Here is a 21084-nt window from a genome sequence, read left to right as displayed (position 1 = left end):
GAGAGAGAGAGAAATAGAGAGACAGACAGAAAGAAGAGTCGACACTGTCAGGAAGTATCGCTGAAAGCACTGCCTGCTGCTTGCGATCACAGACCAGACAGCACTCCTGTTCTCTTCTCTCTCTATCGTTCTCTACTTCCCTCAGGAAACCTCATTATCAACATCTCCCTTCTGCCAGCACTCGCACACAAGCACTAATCTCACATCAACACACACAGACAGAAAAACCACAAGCCAGACCCACACTAGCCAGCCAGAGTGCACCTCTTGCTATCCTATGGTTGGCCTGACCCACATCTTGTTATAGCCTTAAGTATGCTTAGCCCCAGTAAGTCCTAAACACCACTGCAACTCCTAATCGGCTGCTAGAGTACCTGTCTGCAGGCCCTTGACAAGTGAAGCAGTTCTGTCTTGTCCTTTTATTCTGTACAGTTAAACACTACAATGTAGGCTAAGCAGGCAAAGCAGTCTGTTGTCAGCTTGGCAACATACTGTATGGGGGATCATTTCATTATCACTTGTCTATGTCTAGGACTGAGCGATATGGCCTTAAAAAAAAAATCAATAAATATAAATTCAGATTTTTTTCTCAAAAATCCAATGTATGATTTAAGGTCCTTTCATTTTAAACGGTCAAAATGTAACATTACATAATAAGACATAATATTACACCAGTGTAACATGCAATGCGTTTTTTAAGTGGTGCAAAGAAGCTGAACTACAACTGAATATCACAAAAACAAAAGAGATGGTGATTGATTTTAGAAAAAATGCCTTAGAAGTGAAACCAGTGTATTTTAACGGAAAACAAGTTGAAAGGGTACAGGAATATAAGTATCTTGGTACAATATTTGATATTTTGTTTTTTAACACTGTTTGTAAGCGATTTGTCTGTGTTTGTTGAATCATGAAAAGCTGTTACCCTAATCTAATTGCCCCTGGTGGGATTAATAAAGTTGTTAAACTTAAACTTAAACTTAAATTCGATAGGAGGATAAGTTCTGATAAAGTGCAAATAAGGCATATAACAGCATTAAATATTAGTATATTAGAGCACCAGGTACTTATTTGTTGTGCTGGTTTCGGTTTGAACATCCTTCCATTTTCTAAATGTCCTAATCCAGCATAACATTCTCCTACCTAAATCTGTATCTGCGTGCATCTGCTGTATTTTCCACAGTATATACGGAAACCATATTTTTTTGCAACGTACATTCCGACTGCATCCTTTCCACCGGGCCAGTGAAGATGACTGATTTTAAACAAAGCAGCTCTTAATCGTGCTGAGTTAATAATGGCACGACAATTCTGAGCAGGCTTATTTAAACACATTTTGCAGTGAGGTGTTATTTATTTGTTTATTGTGTTCAACACTGAAAAAATAAAATAAAATAAAATAAAATAAATTTTATAGGTGTGTCAAAATTAATTATTTCTTCGATGCACCGGGATGCAGACGCAAACCATTTAGTATAGGTTTAGCAATACTTATAACTGGTTATTATGTACTGACGTCATTTATCACATATGCATTACATGGTTTCCGTTACATTCATTCTTCCAGACCAAAATTCTGCCAGACCAAAATTGATCTCGCCATGGCTACATTACAGCTTCTCATTCAAAACATTCAGTAATTTTTATTTTTTAAATAGCGGGTAATAATCACACCAAAAGGTATTAAAAGGTAAGTGAAGTACAACAGTGCGAACGTTTCTGCAAACGTAGTAGTGCTGTGCGTTATTTGTTTAACCCTAAGATGACGTGCTGACTGACTGACTGACAGGTGTGTGAGGCTAGCCAACACGGTGTGGCTTTCAGTTAAGATGTACAGTTTCCATAAGTATACTTTAAGGATAAAGGTCTATGGCTCTGCATACAATGACTTTATCTTGCTGTAGTTTATAGCTGTTTCACTTTACTTCAGGACGCATTAATGCTGCTCTGTAGGTCTATTGGATACATTCATAAATGTTCCTAGCAAATCTAATAAATGTTGGAGGCATACTTGTTACATAAACGCACTAAATTGTACTTCAGCAGCGTTTATTTGAGAGCACACAAGAAAATCTGCACTTGAGCAGCGTATATTTGAGAGCGTGCAAGAAGTTATGTGCACGTACAGGGGAAATCAGCACACAAGCAAAGAGATTCACATGCTCGGATTACATACATGCGATCTCGACTTGTAATACTGCGCTCACGACATTTGTCATTGAAATAACGCCATAGGTAGTTGGTAGATCTGTGTAAAAGGCCTGCCACCACTGCTAGAAATAATACTAGAGGAACCACTGCATTATGGCGGTAGCTTACTATGGCAAGGGAGGCAACCGTGAGTAATTAAAACACGTCAACTACTTAAGAAGCAGATAACTGTGCACAATTCCCTGCTTGTGTGTTTGCTGGACAGTCTATCACTGTCAGGGAAGTACATCAGAACCCAGCTAGGAAAAAATGAAAGCTGTAAACCCTCTCTCACCATCTATAATAGATCAACTGATCGATGCGCCAGGTTAACATCAGTGTCCATGTCACTGTTTGCTGAACAGTGCCAGAGCTGCACTGGCCGTTAGCACCAATCTCAGCCTTTTCTGTTGAGCGCATGACCAGGCATTTGGTAGGAGTTTAGGAACTCGCTCAACAACACTCAAAAATCAAGCGAGACAACATTTACATTTGTTTATTTGCTATAAATGCTCATGTTTTGTTTGATACATTCCAAAATAGTGTTTTCATTAAGTGTATTCACTGTACCTTTCTTAGGAATGACTTCTTCTCTGTTCATTGCTATGTTGTTTGTGTATTTCTATGGCAAAATACAGGGAACTATAGGAGCCCAGAGGAGTATTGGTTAGGGGTGTCAAAATAAATTGTTTCTTCGGTGCACCGCGATGCAGACAATTCGTTTTCGGTTCAGTAATGATCAAAACTGGTTATTATCTCATATGTAATGTATGTAAAATGTCACTGTAAAATACTATGGTGAGGGAGGCAAGTGCGAGTAATTAAAATGCAGAAACTGCACAATTCACTGCGTGTTTGCTTGACAGTCTTTTACTAACACTGAGGTTACAGCAGAAGCCCCTATTTATGGAGAAAATGAAAGTAAACTCCATTTCTCTCTCTTACTCTCTCTCACTGTGGCCGCTTTGACCTGCTAGTGCGACGTTTCCTTTCCTCTCTGCTGTTACAGCGATACTTGTGGATCAGACTCGAGCATGTCTGTAGAGCTAGTTTTTTCCACCGCATCTATCATGAATCAACTGTGATCGTTGCTGCCATTTATCTGCGTCACTTATCAGCGAACAGTGCCAGAGCTTTAGAGCCAAACGCAGCCCTTTCTGTTTAGTGTGTGACCAATCACAGGTGCTTAACAACACTCAAAAAGTAATATTTACATTTGTTTATTTGCTATAAATGCTCATGTTGTTCTATTCATGTACTTGAGTTTTGTTTGATGCATTCAAAAAGAGTGTTTTCTTTGAGCAAGTAAAATTAGAGGTGCAGTTCATATATCTGGCTGCTTGTATTAAAGGACAAGATTGTATTACAAATAGATATAAAATGTATTAAAAAATTATACATTTTAATACATGAATTCTTGTGCTGTGAAGTAAAATATAAAATTGAGTATGGAAATTATCATCACTGCACCGTGATGCACAGAGATATCGAATTAAACCAAATAGATGGCATGATAATCGTAACCGAACCGAACCGAACCGTGAGACCAGTGTAAGACCCAATCCAAATTCTATTTTTGTACCCCTACCCCTTCTCTTTCCTCTTCCCATTGACCCTTAAAACCAAGGGTGAAGGGGAAGGGCTAAAATTTACCCCTAAGAATTGGGACAGCACTACAGCACCTGCACACGTCATCATATGTCATCACGATCTCTTGCTTCATATGAGATCAGACGATCGCGACTGCTGTAGTTATTCCAGTTGTGCTACTTTTTGGTATTTATCTCCAGGAAATCACTGAAGGCATATATTGTTATCATAACGATTAAATGTGGCAATAAGATCATAACTATACTGTGCATTTACACAGTGGCCTTATTCATCTATGTAAACACACCAAAAACAACATTAACATTATAGCAGACACTGTAAAAAGCTCATTCCCAGCCACTAGACTTTACTGACAGGGTATTCGAGTGTTGTCAAACATCACAATGTTGTGGGACTGCTGTACAGGAGTTATGATTATGAATTATATATAGAAATTTAGCGGGTTTTTTTAAAGCATGACAGTAAAACATGAACGCGGTTATGAATATATTAAAACATGTGATTGTTTGTTGTAAAAATTCGTAATAATGACAAAAAAAAAATACAAATTTGTGGATCTCCTTACTTCCGGGTGCTGCAATCCTGCTTTTGTGGCTGGTGTTTTCTGGGAAATTTTCTTACCCCTTGGTTTCAAGTGTGGTCCTGAAAAATCTTTGTTCGAAGGGCTATTCACTCCTTCCCCTTAGCCCTACACCTTCAAGCTAAAGAGAACTGGGACACCCCTACACCTTCACGGGAACGCGTAAAACGAGGGGTAGGAGTAAGGGGAAGGCTAAGGGGTAGAATTGAGATTGGGTTCACATTGGGTTGAGATAAGTTCACACCTCTAGTGTTGGTGGATGCTAGAGTGAAAAAAAACACTCAATGTAAACTATTAATTCATGTTAATTGATAAAATAGACTTATCCCCCAGCCATATCTATGGTGGAGATAAACACCATCAACGAAAAATATCATTGCAAATCAATCATGTTCCTTTAAAATAAGCTAAAACTGACAGATCATGGCTGTAAAATTTGACTCACTCAATCATCTCAGCGCTCAACTTGTCAAGTGATACAAAAGAAATAAAAGATCTAAAACAGCTTCTCTCACCTGTGCATTGTAAACCAGTGGCACATCCTCCACCTCTTCTTTCACTTCTCTGCTATTCCTGACCCCTGCATTTACCCAAGAGTGATTGGAGCTCTCTTCCTGATCTAGTGCCTCCAGCTGGGGCATCAGCTCATCCTCCAAAAGGTCAGGAGCTTCACCCAGATCATCAAGTCTTTGATCATGTTGCTCTCCAAGCAAGGCCTCCTCCAGCGAATGAAATGCATTACTACTGTTTAAGCTCTGGTTTGTTACCAAAGGCACATCACAGGTCCTTTGCTGGGTCATAGAGAAGGGAGTATCTGCGGAAAATGAGTTCAGACCATCTGGGAATACCTCAGATGAGCTGAATAGATCCTGGTCTGATTTGGAGCTACGTAAGGGGCACTGTTGGGCTGGACTGCCCATTACTTGGACTTGTTGATTATGTTCTAATCCAGATGTAGACAGAAAAGGACAACCAGTGTCCAAAAGGTTTGAAGCTGAGGATGGGATGGTTGTAGAAGATGTTGTCCTAGATACTAGGGCAGAGGAGTAAGACTGAGTTACATTTACTATAGGGGGAGGCTGATTGGTCAGAGCATAACAAGCAGTGGGATAGGATGAAGCATGGGTAACTGAGTCAGTCTGGAAAGAACTGGTTGCAGAGGAAGATTGAACAGGGAAGGCCAGGTCATTGTTTTTCATCCTTGGACCTGTAGTAAAACCTTGAACCCTTTGGGTCGCCTGAAAGCCACTGTGTTGCTGAGAAGCCACAGGCATCATAGAGGACTCAATATACTGTTTGGACTGTGAATGGCCTCCAGGGGCAACCGTAGGATGAAAAGAACTACCCTCTACACTTAGCGAGTTGTGGTGGCCTTGTTGGGAATTATTTTGCAGGATGTTGTCCTCGTAGTAAAAATGGGTGTGTTCCTGAAAGTTTTTGCCAATGTGGTGTAAGCCTTGATGGGCTACTTGTTGGTGAGGGAGCTGCAGCTGGTTTGTCACAGGGTGTTGATTGAGACTGTGCTGTCTCTGCTGAAGATGCTGGTGACTGTACTGCTGATGTTGAGCTTGATGCTGCTGAAACGGTTGTTGCTGCTGAAATTGTTTATGCTGAAGTTGTTGATGGTGGAGTTGTTGGTGTGGTTGATGGTGTTGATGGTAGTTATTCCCTTTTTGATCATGGTTTCCCCACATGGGGCTGTTGTGAAGAAAAAGTCCATTGGTCTGAGGCACTTGATTCAAAGAATGCCCTTGAAATTGTTGTGCCAAAAATGTTCTTGCATCATTGCTATCTCCATCTGGACCAGGAAAAGACTGTTCCATTGAACTCTGCACCTTCATAGTGTCAAAATGCCCCACTGGCTGACTGTAGGGTATCCCATGTTGAACAATTGATGATCTGGACCCTGCATCCACCACCAAACTAGGACCCAGGGCAAGTTCATCATCCAAGGACACAGTCCCAGGGTTAAACCCTGAATCATCCTGAACTAGACCATCAAGCCCTCCCCCAAATATGTTAGGGTCATCAAAAAAGTCCATGATGGGGTCAGTCATTGTCCAAGTTCAGTGCATGAAGTGTCTGCACTCACAGCGAGCCCTTTGACAGGACTGCTGAATTCAACAGGCAGCCAAAGACTGTCAGAGACTGCTGAACCACTGTGTGTCCATCACCAAGTATGGCTACAGTCTAGAAAAAAAAAGAAATAGACAAAGTTATACAAACTTTAGTAACGCAATACACTCATAGGATTAAAAAAATGTAACTTTAACTAGATCGTTATTCATTAATTGTATTAATATTCATTCATTCATTCATTCATTTTTTTCAAAGGGGTTTGATTCATCACAGTTTTCTTGGCTTAGATACAGTTTTCTTGGACCTTTCAAATTTCATAAAATTTCAGGATTGTGGTTATGACATCATTTTTTTGATTTCAATTATTTTTGCTTGGTAATTTCAATTTCTGTTAGCTACCTTAACAATTTACAATCTACAGTAGCTTCCAACACATTCATTAATGTAGATTATGATGTGATTTTACACTCTAGTACAACATTTTATCATCATTTAAATTAAAAATGCTGAGTTTTAATGACCAATTGTAGGTGTTTAAGAATTCAAAAAAGCAAGCATTGTAATTTACTTTTGTCTATTTGTTCTAAATGCTCATGTTGTCTTCTGTGCCTGAGTTGCCTGTCTTTTTTTTTTTTGAGCAGGTGGAATTTAAAGGCTCAGTTCATATATCTGATTGTAGGGCTGTGCAATAAAATCGGTATCGATATTTATTGACTGAACACTATTGTCAATATCGATAAAAAAAGGATTTGGTATGTAGTTTCGGTATGAAGCACTGTAGTTTTCTTAAAATGTGGTTGCTGAGCGCATGCCTTGGAAGCAATGCCAATGAGCTTAGGGTGTCAATTTCAATGGAAGCGCACAACTTGCATGACGTGCGTAAGCGAGCAACATGCACTTGTTGAATTTTTGTGCATTTTCCACAAGTTGAAAACATCTCAATTTTTCCGAAAACCACAAGCACACCGCGATTCATGCAAGCAGAACTAATCAAACTGCTTTGTATGGAATACACATTTCTTTAATAACGGCAGACTAATTACCTCAGACAAACACAGCACATCCAAACAGTACAATGCTTTTTACATAAACCTGTCATCCTCTGAGAAAACGCTTGATGATCGCTTAGTTGCAAGAGACGCCAGGGGAGCCCATTGTAATGGTCAAGGAAACCACGTGCTCGCACTTGCCACTTCAGTTCAGAATAGCAACACATGCAAAAATTAGTGCGGTGGCTAGCAGCAGTGAGGAGATAGTAAATAAAAAAGGAAGTAAGGATGTCGCCAGATGGGCTTTTGATTTCTTTTCTTGTGCATCCCAGCTACTAGATCCCCTTCTGAAAGAGTTTTTAGCATAGGGGGTAATGTAGTCATTCAACTTCACAATTTGTAATGTTCAGTATGTATTTGAATAATGATGTTGATTCCTTTACCTGAAAGCTCAGATTCGATTATCATGATTTGTTTTGTTTAAAGAGTTTGAGGTTTACTGTATCATTATTATTCACACCTTACAGATGTTGATCTACCTTAGTTGCACACACTTTTTTAAATTTTATCAAGTTTAAGAGTTTATTTTATTATTAAGCGATAAGCTACTTTGTTTAAATATTTTAGTTTTTGACTTAAAACTATTTGCCTTATTAATGTTGGTAAATTAAAATAAAGTGATTAAATTAATAAAAAATCCTAATATTCCTAACTGTATTGGTAAAAAAATTGAATAATTATTGATATCGAATGATACATGATATTGATGATATTGGATGAAACATGAAATTGTGAATTTTTTTTTTTTTGCAATACCGCCCAGCCCTATCTGATTGCTTATATTAAAAGACATATTTTTATTCATGTAAAGTAAAATAAAAAATTGAGAATGGAAAGCATTGTCAGAGCACCATGATATCCAATTGAACTGCATCGATGACATATTAATTGTAACTGCACCTAAACGGGAGACTAGTGTAGGTTCACACCCCTAGTACACCCGCATCTCAGGAAAGCCAGAGTCTCCCAGAATGATTTTGATTCTATTTGATTGAACTTATCCTAATAAGAAATGGAGATTTCCATCTTGCTGAAACGGAATGGAATGCAGGATAAAATCTACAGGAGGGCAAACCTTCAGAAGAAGCACTGAGCATGTGACATATTACTTCAATTTCCCCCATCCCAACGTTACATCACTCCATAACTAGAGACAGTACTGCATTGATAATCTAACATACTCATCTGGCAATAAACTCTTCCACAGCACCCTGAGGCCTGAAAGAGGTGAAAGGGGAAGGAATGTCTGGGGAACATTTGGCACTATTAGTGGAACACAAAAACAGGCATTACAACAAGCACTACAGCTGAACAGCTTTCAGCACCAGACAAAAACCAGGTGCTTCACACTCCCCTCAGGCTTCCCTCAGCTATGGTTGAGAGACAGCGAGTGGAAACGGCCTAATTCTTGGTCAAGCCCTGGTCAGGAGAACAACAGGAGTGACTAGAGCTGTGTGGGACATACAGACAGCTCATTCCATTTCTTGCACACATGAACGCACACGCAACCGGACAGAGAGGGTGAGAGTGAAACAGCCGGTCCTGACCAACAGCGGCTGTGGAGGAGGTCAGTCACGACCTGATGACTCACAACACACACAGATAAACAATATGACAGTGCACAGAAACCTAGACACAGTCCATTACTACAGTACCACTCTGTGGTTTTAGTCTTTTCAATCTCTAAATGCCATTAAGATTTTTAAACTAACAAACCAACACAGATTTGTATTCAGACATTAGAGAGGGAAGCGTAACACTGTTATTTCACATCTAGGTTTTGATGATTTGTACTGATTTGTTGTTTTATTTAAGAGTAAGTATGTATAAGAGCCATTCCTCTGGGCAGAAAAATACAGTAAGCTGAAATTTTGTCTTATCTAAACTGAACTGCAAACTCACAGCTCTGTGTGGGAATTTTCAATCATACAGTGTCTGTCACTATTGCTCAAAGTTACATGGCATCCTGCCGTTATCTAGAGCTTGCTTTAGTGAACTGTTTTTCAGGTAGTACACCTGTTTCAATCCAGAAAGAATTTAGGCAGACACATTGTATATGAAGCTTATCATGTTAAAACATCTGTATGAAACTGATATATTTTCCCTGACAGGATCTTAAAAATTAAAATGGTATCAGAAAATAAGCTTTTTTATATTGATCATTTTAATATATGTTTCTTAAACACCACATCAGCATATTAGAACTTCTGAAATGTGTAATGCTAAAGGCTCAGTTTCAGCTGCTAAATATTTATCTTTACGGTAACAAAAATAAATTGCATTTAAAATATTTGGTTTTGCACTGTACAATTTGTTTTCTGTATTATTCAGTTTATATAAATGCAAAATTTTGGAGGATTGCAATACAGATTTTTATTTTATTTTTTTTTAAAAAGGTTCCACTTTATATTTAGTGGCCTTAACTAGTATGTAAATTAATAATTTGTTACCATGTAATTATTGTGTATATACATGTTTTTATAATGTACTTCTGATTGATATATATGCATGTAATTATACCTGTAATTCATTCATTCATTTTCCTTTGGTTTAGTCCTTTTATTCATCAGGGGTCGCCACAGTGGAATGAATCGACAACTTATTCAGCATATGTTTTATACAGCGGATGCCCTCCCAGCTGCAACCCAGTACTGGAACAGTAACATCCATAGACGCTCATTCACAAACATAGACTACAGCCAATTTAGTTTATTGTTTGTTTAGTTTTAAATTAGTCTTTAAACTGTGGGGAAAACCGGAGAACCCAGAGCAAACCCATGCGAACACAGAGAAAACACCACTCCACAGGGAAAACTCTACACAGAAATGCCAACTGACCCAGCCGGGACTCAAACCAGCAACCTTCTTGCTTTGAGGTGACTAACCACTGAGCCATCATCTCTCCCACACCTGTAATTAGTTTCTGTAATTACATTTATAATTACATTGATGACCATCCCACCGAACCCACCCTTAAACCTACCCATACCACCAAACTTTTGCCAAACCTTACCCCTAAGCCACCTCAACAGCACCAGAAGGGTTCTACAATACATTTTGAACAGATTAGTTCATAGTAGCTAAGAACACTTAATATAAAGTGGCACCACATTTTTATCTGTTCCCCTGCAGTTTTGAGGAACAGTTGAGGAGATTTATATCAATATATCAAATCTTGTGTATTTGATCCTAATGTACATTTTATCAAAATGATTTGCATAAACTTTAAAATGTACAATCATTTCATACTTATATTCTGTAAACGTTGTGGTGATATTTGTCGAGGTGTTGAAAAACAATTATTTATGGGATTCATTATTCCAGTATTGTAGCAACACAAATTGAGAATGTTTACATGGACACCAATAATACAATTTTAATACGATTAAGACAATACTCGGATACCTTAATCAAACTATTACAGTCATGTAGGATTTTCATTGCATTTTGCGACAGGATAGTCTGCACACACGACTGTTTGACACTATTCTCTGCACCTACCGAGTCAGTGGAGGACCACAGACACCTGCATGGTGAAATGCGGAGGCGTATTCCATACGGCTTGCGGTGTCAAATTCCATTAACACAACACTCTTACAGCAATTCATACTCGCATCCAATATATCATTTGTCACGGGGGCATGGATGATATGTTCCTAAATGAAAGTGAAAGTGCCAAACTGCAGTAAAGTCGACAAATTAAAAATGAAACACCTGAAATAGCATGAAACACTGGAGGAAATGTGGATAGCATGGTGACACAATGATTATAATCGAATTATGTGCTATAACATGTAAAACGAGATCATGAAACATTCAAAAAGCAATTCATGTAACCATCTTTATCATATTAGTGTCGTATTCAGATTAAGGCAAATAATTCGATTACTGATGTCCATGTAAAAGTAGTCAATGATGCAACACTACTGAGGCAGCAATGGTTTCCTGCCGGTTCTAAAGAAAAATTGGCACAGACACAACAAACCTGAACAGATTTATGTGAACATTCGTTGCCAATGTTCCAAGCCCAGATAGCCTACCATTTTTGATCACTCTCTTTGGCTGTGAAGACTGATTTATATCGACCAGCTTCCTAGGATAAGCATCCGCCCAGAAACATTTCTTTTGAGAGGAGAGGTCAGAGGTGTGCTCCAGAAAACTGCATCAGTCCACAGCTTAAAGACACACTGATAAGAGCCTTGCCGTCGCAGGCCATTAGCCCTGCACTATCTGTACAAGCAAAAACACATGCAACTTCCTACTACTGAAAAACACAGCGACCCCCCTCCCCCAACACACAGATTATATCTTACACGACAGTCTCTTTCCAAGAGTAACCTACGGCATCCCATTCTATTTACATTTCTGCAATTTGCCTAGCATCCCCGGTTCAGGAAAGAGTCACTTGTGAGTCAATGCATTTCACAAATCTAATGCACTGGCTTTTTTTTTCCATGCCAGCGAGAGTGCATGACTTCAACAAGATGAGGCACAGTTGGGTGTCAGCGCTGCTAGTCTTGGACTGCACGCAGCAATGCATTTCCGTTGTGAAATTGCCCTCTGACAGATGCCAAGTCATATATGCTCAATTGTGACTCATCTAAAGAGCAGGTACTGTCAGAGGTTGCCTGGTGCCAATCAAAAATCCGAGACCAGAGCTGTTTTTGACTATGGTGAGGTTTTTTCTGGCTGAGTGAAGCTGATCTTGGACCACCCCTATCAAGTAACCTCTTTTTTTAGTGATTCAATTTCCCACAGCACAGCCATGCTTTAACCAACACGACAGGTGTCAAGTGAAGTTTCAACTTCCACATCAAAAGTGGAACAACAGAAGAAAGAAACAGCTTTTTTCTGCAATTTCTTCCACTTTGATGAAGAATAGTAATATATGATGAGGTTTTTTTAAATCAAAATTTAAATGAAATATCAAACACTCAAATTAATTAATTAAAATTTTTTTTTAGGGTTTTCACCTTTAATGGATAGGACAGTATAGAGTATTGACAGGAAAGCATAAGGAGCAGAGAGAGGGGAAGGATCGGCGTAGGACCGTGAGGCGGGAATTGAACTCGGGTTGCCGTGAGCACCGGAGTACATGTGTCGATGCACTAACCACTACACCACTGGCGCCGACCACTCAAAATTAATTAAATTTAATCTCCATTTAGAATTTTCATCTGAGAATTTAATTGTTGAATTAATCCTGACAGATTTATACTGAATGAAATGGCAAACGTAAATGACATTTAATTGTATTTCTGATACAGTTTTGCCATCACAAATAAGAAAATAAAGAGAGTCATTTAAAAATAAACAATATTTGCTATTTCTTTATAGGGCTAGGCAGAAAAAACGGTATCGATATTTATTGACCGAACATCATTGTCAATAACAATATTAAAAAAAGTTTGGTATGAAGTTTCGGTATGAAGTGCTATAGCTTTATTAAATTGTGGCTGCTCAGTGCGCACCTTGGAAGGAATGCCAACAAGCTCAGGGTTATTTCCAATCGAGGCACATGTCTTGGTGCAATTACTGTGTGATTAGTATAGACACATTACAGATGTTAATAGTTTATTAAGTTTGAGCACTAGGGTTGGGTGATGTAGTTACATCTACATCTAGACAATAGTTTACATCTGGAAAGGTTCACCAGTTAACACGGACACCAGTTAAACGGTAACACCGGCTTCATTCAGTTTACTTTTAAGAGTCATCAAGCAGATGATTACACCGTGTAGACTTGACATCATGTCCAAGATTACAGTGTACGAGTGGCCCTCGTTAAAATATTGAACACATTGATGCAGTGCCTGGTGTTTCCGTCTGATCCGTGTCCTTTAGAAACTCCAAACACTGACCGCACGTAAAGCAAAACCGCGTTAAGCTGCTCATGTGTTGCAACAAAGCTGCAACAAAACGGGCAAAACATCCCTTGACCGCAGTCCATGTTCGGTCACCATAAACTTTATTTACGCCATGTACTCCACAACACAAATTTACCACGCTCACCACCAACAACAAAAACACTTTTCACCGCGTCATTTCCAGTGTGTGGTACAATCCCTTTACATAAAGAATCTGTCATTGTAAATTTGTTTTGGGACTGGTAAAAGTGTTTTGCGTCTTGTAATTTTTTTTTTTTTTTTAAATGTAAATTTGTTTCGTCCTTGGTAAAATTGTTTTTCCTATATAATTGTGTCTTATGATAGCTAAAAATGTTTTCCAAAATGTAAATTTGTCTCGAGCTTCGTAAAAGTGTTTCACACGTAGTGTTGCTTTGCACTTCTTGCCACCGTAATAGTGAGATGCGATCCAGCAGACATCTTTAATAAACTGTCCGATGTGCACTGCTCCCTGGGGTTTTGTGCTCAAAGCACAAAAGTGCATGCCAGAGTGTGTGTGTGTGTGCATGTGTGTGCGCATTTTCAGCGGTATAGTGTGGATGGAGAACTGTACAGAAATGCTAGGTAAAACACAGTGTGGATGGGGATCATAATCGTGGATCAAAAATACTTTTTTAAACTAAGATATTTTAGTGTAAACGGAGCCTTAAGTGTGTTATTCGCGAGCGGGTTGCTGCTTCAATGGGTCGGGGCTGAGGATTGTTATGTCGGCTCTGCATCGTGATGTTTATCCGCCATCGGCAATGAACGATGGCATCGTCTATCGACCCAACCCTATTTAGCACTTATGTTTATTTTATTATAAGACATAAGAGACAAGATATTTGTTTATATTTTGGGGTTTTTCACTATTAAAACTATTTGCCTTAGTAATGTTGGTAAATTAAAAAAAAATGGTTAAAGAAATAAAAATCCTAATATTCCTAAACGCATTGTAAAAAAATATTAATTAATTATTGAAACCGAAAGATATTAAACATTGTATTGTGATATTTTTTTCCCTGTATCGCCCAGCCCTTCTTCTTTATTTAAACGTAAAATATAATTACCAAATTTTACAAACTGACATCATACCTACAGTAAAAAATTGTGAAAAATGTCAGAGAAACAACCAATCGCCCAACAAAGACATATCACAAATATCTTTAGCATTAGAACAAGGCTATATGAACCTGCATACAAAACAAATTAATCTACACTGCCAATTATAGTTCATAACCATTCAGGTCTTGCTGATGCAATTCAAAATGAACTCCGTCTTTATAATATGTTCAACAAACCGTTCTATATTCTTAGCATACTTCTAAACATAAAGCTACACCATATATTAGATCTTACATAAGAGCGGACAAATAATGAACCTGCTTCAATTTCGAAATGACAAAAGCCACTCCTTAAAAATGAACAGAAAGAAACAACTGCTTGCTGGTGTACAACATGACACATGATCTAATAATACAATAAAAAAAACTAACTTCTTCTCAGTGTTAGATGCCTTGTAGGCAGTGTTCCGACATACAGTGCCATTGTGCTTCAGGCGACCTGAGTTCAAGTCCCAGTTTGGAGACCTTTCCTGATCCTATCTTACATCTCTCTCTCTATCACCTGCTGTCAGTCTATTCAGTGCTGTTTTAATTCACTCTTTCACAGACACACACCACAGTTTCTGGGTCCAAACATTCTATTAGATGCCAAAGCAAACAACAAATGCTACACTGTGTGCTTTAACACAATTGAAAATCAAGATTGTAATCTTTATGATCTCAGATGGTCAGACAGTGATGATTCGTGTTTTTTAAATCTGCAAAATATCAGTGTCTGGGTTCCAGAGACTGTAGTGTACACTAGGCAAGGGCCGGTATAAGATTCTGAGGGTATGATAACCTTGGATAAAAATATTACGGTATCATGGTATTGTGATTACTGCTCTAAAATACAGCTGGGAAAATAAGTATTGAACATGCCATGTTTTTCCTGGCAATAATATTTCTAAAGAAGCTGTTGACATGGAACTGAACCAGATTTGGTAAAAACTAAAACAATATAAACATAAAAATAAAACAAAAACAAAAAAAATCTGAAAAAATTAGTTATGTGTAATAACAATGAAACGACACAAGGAAAAAGTACAGAGCTTCTGAAATGTATTTAATACTTTATATAAAAGGCTTTTTTGGTGATGGCAGCTAGAAGACGTCTCACATAAGTCACACGAATTGCACAGACTTTAACAAAGTGTTTAAAATCTGATCTTTAATTTGTACTTCATATTAGATTCAAGTCAGGTGATTGGCCATTCTACAACTTTTCTTTCTCTGAAAGCATTTGAGAGTTTCCAGTGTCTCCTCTAGGATTTTTTTCCAGCTGTGGCGGCAGGCCTTTTTACACAGATCTACTAACTACCTGTGGCGTTATTTCAATGACAATTTCAATGTCGTGAGCGCATTCATGTAATAGCATACAGTATGCAAAGCTCTTTGCTTGCGCGCCGATTTCCTCTGCTCGAGCACACAGCTTCTTGCGCACCCTCAAATACACGCTGACAGTGTTGCCTGATTGGGCGGTTTTGAATTTATTTTTGAGGGTAAAAAGTGACATAGGCAGGTAGTGAAAATTTGGGCGGTTTTTGCAATGGCGTGCCCGCCAGCCCCGGTCTGCCCTCATAAACCTGTTTTGATCTCCCAAAGAGATACCATAGCCCCACTGCTTAGAACAGTGTATAAACGCTTGTGATCTCGACAGCTTTTGGGGGTGGAAAGAGTCAGCATCATCTGGCAACACTGAGCGCAGATCTTCTTGTGCGCTCTCACATAAACGCTGCTGAAGTGTGATTTAGTGCATTTATGTAACGAGAATGTCTCCAACATTTATTAGATTGGCTAGGAATATTTCTCCAATAGACCTACAGAGCAGTATTAATGTGTCCTGAAGTAAAGTGAAACAGCTTTACGTCATGTTAGCTGGCCTCACGCATCACGCACCTGTCAGTCAGCCAGTCAGTCAGTCAGTCAGCACTTAACCTTAAAGGTTACAGAAAAGTTTGCGCTGTTATAATTCACTTACCCTTTAATACGTTTTGGTGTGATAATCACCCGCTATTAAAAAAATAAAATGTTTAGAATGAGAAGCTGTAACTTAGCCGTGGCGGGATGAATTTTGGCGTGGCGCCCCGCCATGGAAGAATGAATGTAGCGGAAACCATGGTTTCCTTGGCTGTGTTTTGGATCATTGTCTGGCTGAAATGTCCACCCTGGTTTCATCTTAATCATCCTGATAATGTAGATGTTGGACTGAAGCAGCTAATATTAATTTACACTGACGAAGGGCAGAGAGTTACTGGATAATTACTGAGAGATTTCAGCTGTTGTCTGGGCTTTCACTGCCTTTCTATACATTCCTTTCTTCGTATGTTCAATACTTTTTCCCTGTGTCATTTCATTTTATTACACATAACTAATTAGATTTGTTTTTCTTTGCATATATGGATTTCTTTGATTGTTACCAACATCCAGGGAAAATTTCAAGTTAACAGCACCTTTAGAAATATGTTTTCTGAGAAAAATGGTGATGTGTTCAATACTTATTTCCCTGCTGTATATTCTTTTTAAATGTCTGGGTAAAAAAATAACTTTTTTCCCATTGAACACATTACATTTTATTTTAAGAAACATTCGTCATATTGTGGAACAATTAATGTGTCAGGTTAAATAATTAAAATAAATCATTGAGTTCTGCTGTTACATTAGTTTCAAAAATACAGATTTCTTTACAAATAAATAGACATATTTGATATCTTTATTTTATGTGGATATAAATAAGCCACTGCACTGTTCAGCTCTTTAGGATGTAGGTGTGTAATTGATTTGTTTTTCAGATGTTTGTTGAATCGTGGGCTGACCAGTAGCTTTTGATGTGAAATATATTTTGCTGCTGGAGATACTGTTGTCCTAAGTAAAAAAAAATAAATGAATAATCTTTGACAACAAAACAACAACAACTAATATATACCTTGAAAATAACTATAACTGGTATAAGACATTTAATTACCGTGACTTTTTCCAAACCGCAATATACCTTGAAATCGGTTATCATCCCATGCCTGATGTACACAATTATGTTTTAAAAGATTTTCTTCAATGTGTGACATGATATAAACAGTGGTCCTAAATGACTACTGAGATTAGCCCAATTTAAATGAGTTACTCAGGTCTGGAAACAGTGCAACAAGAAGATGAAGGCAAAAAAACGTCCAAACTAAATCTCCTAAAATGAACTTGTTCAGATGCAGAAGAGATGTTAGGTATTTACATTTAGTGCCGGTCACTACTTTTTTGCCATTAGTAGTTTTTGGTTGAAGAACAAAATTAATACAATTATAAATAAATTCATTATTTCAAGTTGGCAGAACAAGATATTGACTTGATCTAATGGAAAAGTCCTTAAACTATCTTATCTCATCATGACTCATTTTTTTCCCAAGCAAAGAAAAATGTATGTGGGCTAAAATTATCCTGTTCCTGCTGGAGTTCCATTGACTCATCACTGAAAGACATTTTGCCTCCTGATGCATGTTCAACAGCACTTTAGTTGGAGTTTGATGACTAGGTATTTATTGTTTTGGAGTTAAAGTGGATCTCTACATTCCAACACCTCTAGCTGATTTAGTTTACTGTGAATCATAATTTGCCTATATTACAATGAAACACTCTATACACTTTGAATTAAGTTCTCAGTGTTTCCTTTAATATGAGCACTTATGGACATGATTGTATCCACAGTCTCTCTGAGGTCATTCACACAGGATGCTTTCTTGTTTCCATCTGTTTCTTAAAATGATTATTTTTCTACATAAACAGCATTAATCAAATTGTAGTAATTAAGAAAAAAGATAAGACAATGTTGCTGTACACAATACAATCGAAATTGTTTTTAGCAAAAATGTTCTGTCGAAAAGTTCTAGTTTTCTAGATTTTTCTAGACATTTTAAAGTCTCTGTGTTAAATTATTCCCATTATGAATTATTAATTGAACGACCAGTTATATTGACTAGACCTCAAACTAATAATGAACATTCGCTGACTGGTACTATAAAAGATGTAATGATTTATCGAAGAGGACCTGTCAGGTACTTCAGAAATACAGACAATTATACGATTGATGTGGTCTATAATGAAGGTAAACTACCAAGATCATACAACTCTAGTTTACTTGCCAAACACACTATTGGAGCAAAGCAAATCTGTACATGAATATGGTATTCACTACTTTTCTGTACTCAACCTTTTTCAATAAACTAAAATTGTTCTTTAAAAGCATTTTCTTTTCCCATAAAAAAATTGCAATAAGACATAAAATTACTTATATTTCATTATTTCTATTAATATGAAATTATTATTATTATTAAGATAATTTAATTCAGCACTGGCATATTATTATCTCAGAATGACACTCAACATATCATAAAAATAGTATAATGAACAAATTTAAAATCTGTTCATTCATTCATTTTCTTTTTGGCTTAGTCCCTTCATTAATCTGGGGTCGCCACAGAGGAATGAACTGCCCACTTATCTAGCATAAGTTTTTTTTACGAAGCGGATGCCCTACCAGCTGCAACCGACCACTGGGAATTAAAATCTGTTATAATAATAAAATAATGTTAACTATAGCTAACCAGGACTGTCATATGGTCCGCCTTACATCACAAAGATGTTGGAAACAACTGTTAAAACCTTTTGCTGTTATTTTGCTGTATTTAAATGCATAATTAGGATATGTATTATGTATAAAGTGCTCAGCATATATAAGTACACTCCTCACAAGTTTTTTTTTATTCATATTTTTAATAGGAAGCTATACAATATTATATTTGTGCATATACATTAGATTAGTCAGTAATGAAGCAAAATCTGGAGCTTACCTAACAAAATAACTTATGATACCAGTCCAAAAACTAGTGCACCCAAATTTATGTTATAGAAAAATATTAAATACAAATTAAAAAAAAGAGCAAAAATCAAGAGAAGCAAAACATTTTAAAAATTTAGTTGAAATTTTGTAGCTTGTAATTTGTTTTTGCAATATTTTGCTTAAATTTAAAATTTTATTGTATTTTCTTTCAGTTTTCAAATGTGTTTGGTGACTAAAATATTACTTTAATAAATATATCTGTTTAATAAATCTTATTTAAAATGCACCAGCATACATTGCCAATATTCACAGAGAAATGGATCAAAATATTAATTTTCCAAACGGGGTGTGTACTCAATTATGCTGAGCACTATAAGTATAAAACTATTCTTCTCAAACCAATGGCTGTTACCGACTGTCATATAAAACTGCACACCACCTCATTGCATCAAATTCAAGTTGAATTGAATAATAATACTAACATCTACTATTTAGTAATAATATATTAATTCAGCAAACTTGTTGTTTGGTAAATGTTATTTCAAACTGTATTTCCAAGCTCTCAAAGCAGTCAAAGGTGGCTCTAACTGAAGAATAAACAACCAGGTTATCATAGTATTACCACAGTACTTTGTGTGTGGTTTAGAATCCTCAGAAAGGAACGTAAACCTACGGTGTGCAATATTATCTTCCTACAGTCAAGCCTGTTATCCTGCCTCTGTATACTCACTGATCAGCTTGTGTTATACTGAAGAAATCACTGTACGTTACCGTCCAGAACATTACCTGGACCGCGCGTTTCAGCCTCGCCAACGCACCAAAGCAAACTTTAACCGCGTGTCCTCTTCATGTTTAGTCAAGAAAGCAAAGGAACACGATAATCCATGAAGAGCAAACTGTTATTTTCCTGTTACGCGCGTGCGGAGAGAGCAATCCGGTCTACTTTCTGAAGTGAGCTCGGTCGCTGTTAGTTCAGAACCACCGTTTGCTGACAACACAGTGCTGTCCATGTCGAACCTTTCACGTGGAGTTCAAATCGTGACAGTTTGTCTACCTGAGCTCAGGTGCAACGAGTGTTTCATCCAGGCTGGGATTCCCTTCAGGCGACTGAACGTCACGGACTCTCTCTCTCCCCCACTCTCTCTCATCAGGACTGACAGCCACCTGAGTTTCAGCACTGTCGCACTCTATAACCATCTACAACATATTTAACCTAGGAGAGGAAACAAATGAACGAACTTACCCAAATGAAGCCAAATTGTTCGATGACTGCGCGGCCATTAACGGAGGAATAAAATAGCGAAGTTTTTGGCGTAGTTAATATCGCGGCTGGGCGACCTCAGCGGTTCCAGCGCTGCTGACGTAGGGTGATGATAAAACGTACATTTGCATATATGTAAAGTCTTCTGTGATTGGTCGACGTTGAAAACGTTCGTTAGAAATAACTGGGAAACCCGTTTTAATCGTCAAGTTGACTTTTAGCAGAGGTTAACGACATATCTATGTAATTTTACTAATAATGGGTAACATAATTGTACTGTACGCAAAACAATAAGTTAGAACGTAGAACAAACAAGATGGCCGTGCCGGGACCTCAGCCTATAAGCGAGGCTTTTACATCGCTCGTGAATCAGCCTATGGTAGTAGAAGCAGTGGGAGGAGAGACGTGGAGAAAAGTTGGTGTCGGTGCCTCTGATATTTGATCACCTCTGCTGGATCTTTTGGGAACTGCTTCTTGTAAACACTGACATCAAGTACAGAA

The 21084-nt window shown here is 37.7% G+C and overlaps 1 protein-coding gene across 1 annotated transcript in view; it reads right to left on the bottom strand.

The window, feature by feature from the left end:
* Positions 1 to 20225, bottom strand: part of chd9 (chromodomain helicase DNA binding protein 9) — a 115334-nt gene extending 95109 nt beyond the window's left edge. The window contains 2 exon segments of the mRNA XM_056461787.1: positions 4894 to 6568; positions 20109 to 20225. Of these exon segments, the coding sequence (XP_056317762.1) occupies positions 4894 to 6435 (1542 nt within the window). The 5' untranslated portion in view covers positions 6436 to 6568; positions 20109 to 20225.
* Positions 20226 to 21084: the final 859 nt, after the last annotated feature.

This window comes from Danio aesculapii, chromosome 7 (genome assembly GCF_903798145.1).
Source record: "Danio aesculapii chromosome 7, fDanAes4.1, whole genome shotgun sequence".
Classification (NCBI taxonomy): domain Eukaryota; kingdom Metazoa; phylum Chordata; class Actinopteri; order Cypriniformes; family Danionidae; genus Danio; species Danio aesculapii.
Note: the sequence above shows the minus strand (reverse complement) of the source record. Positions and strands in the feature narration are given on the sequence as shown.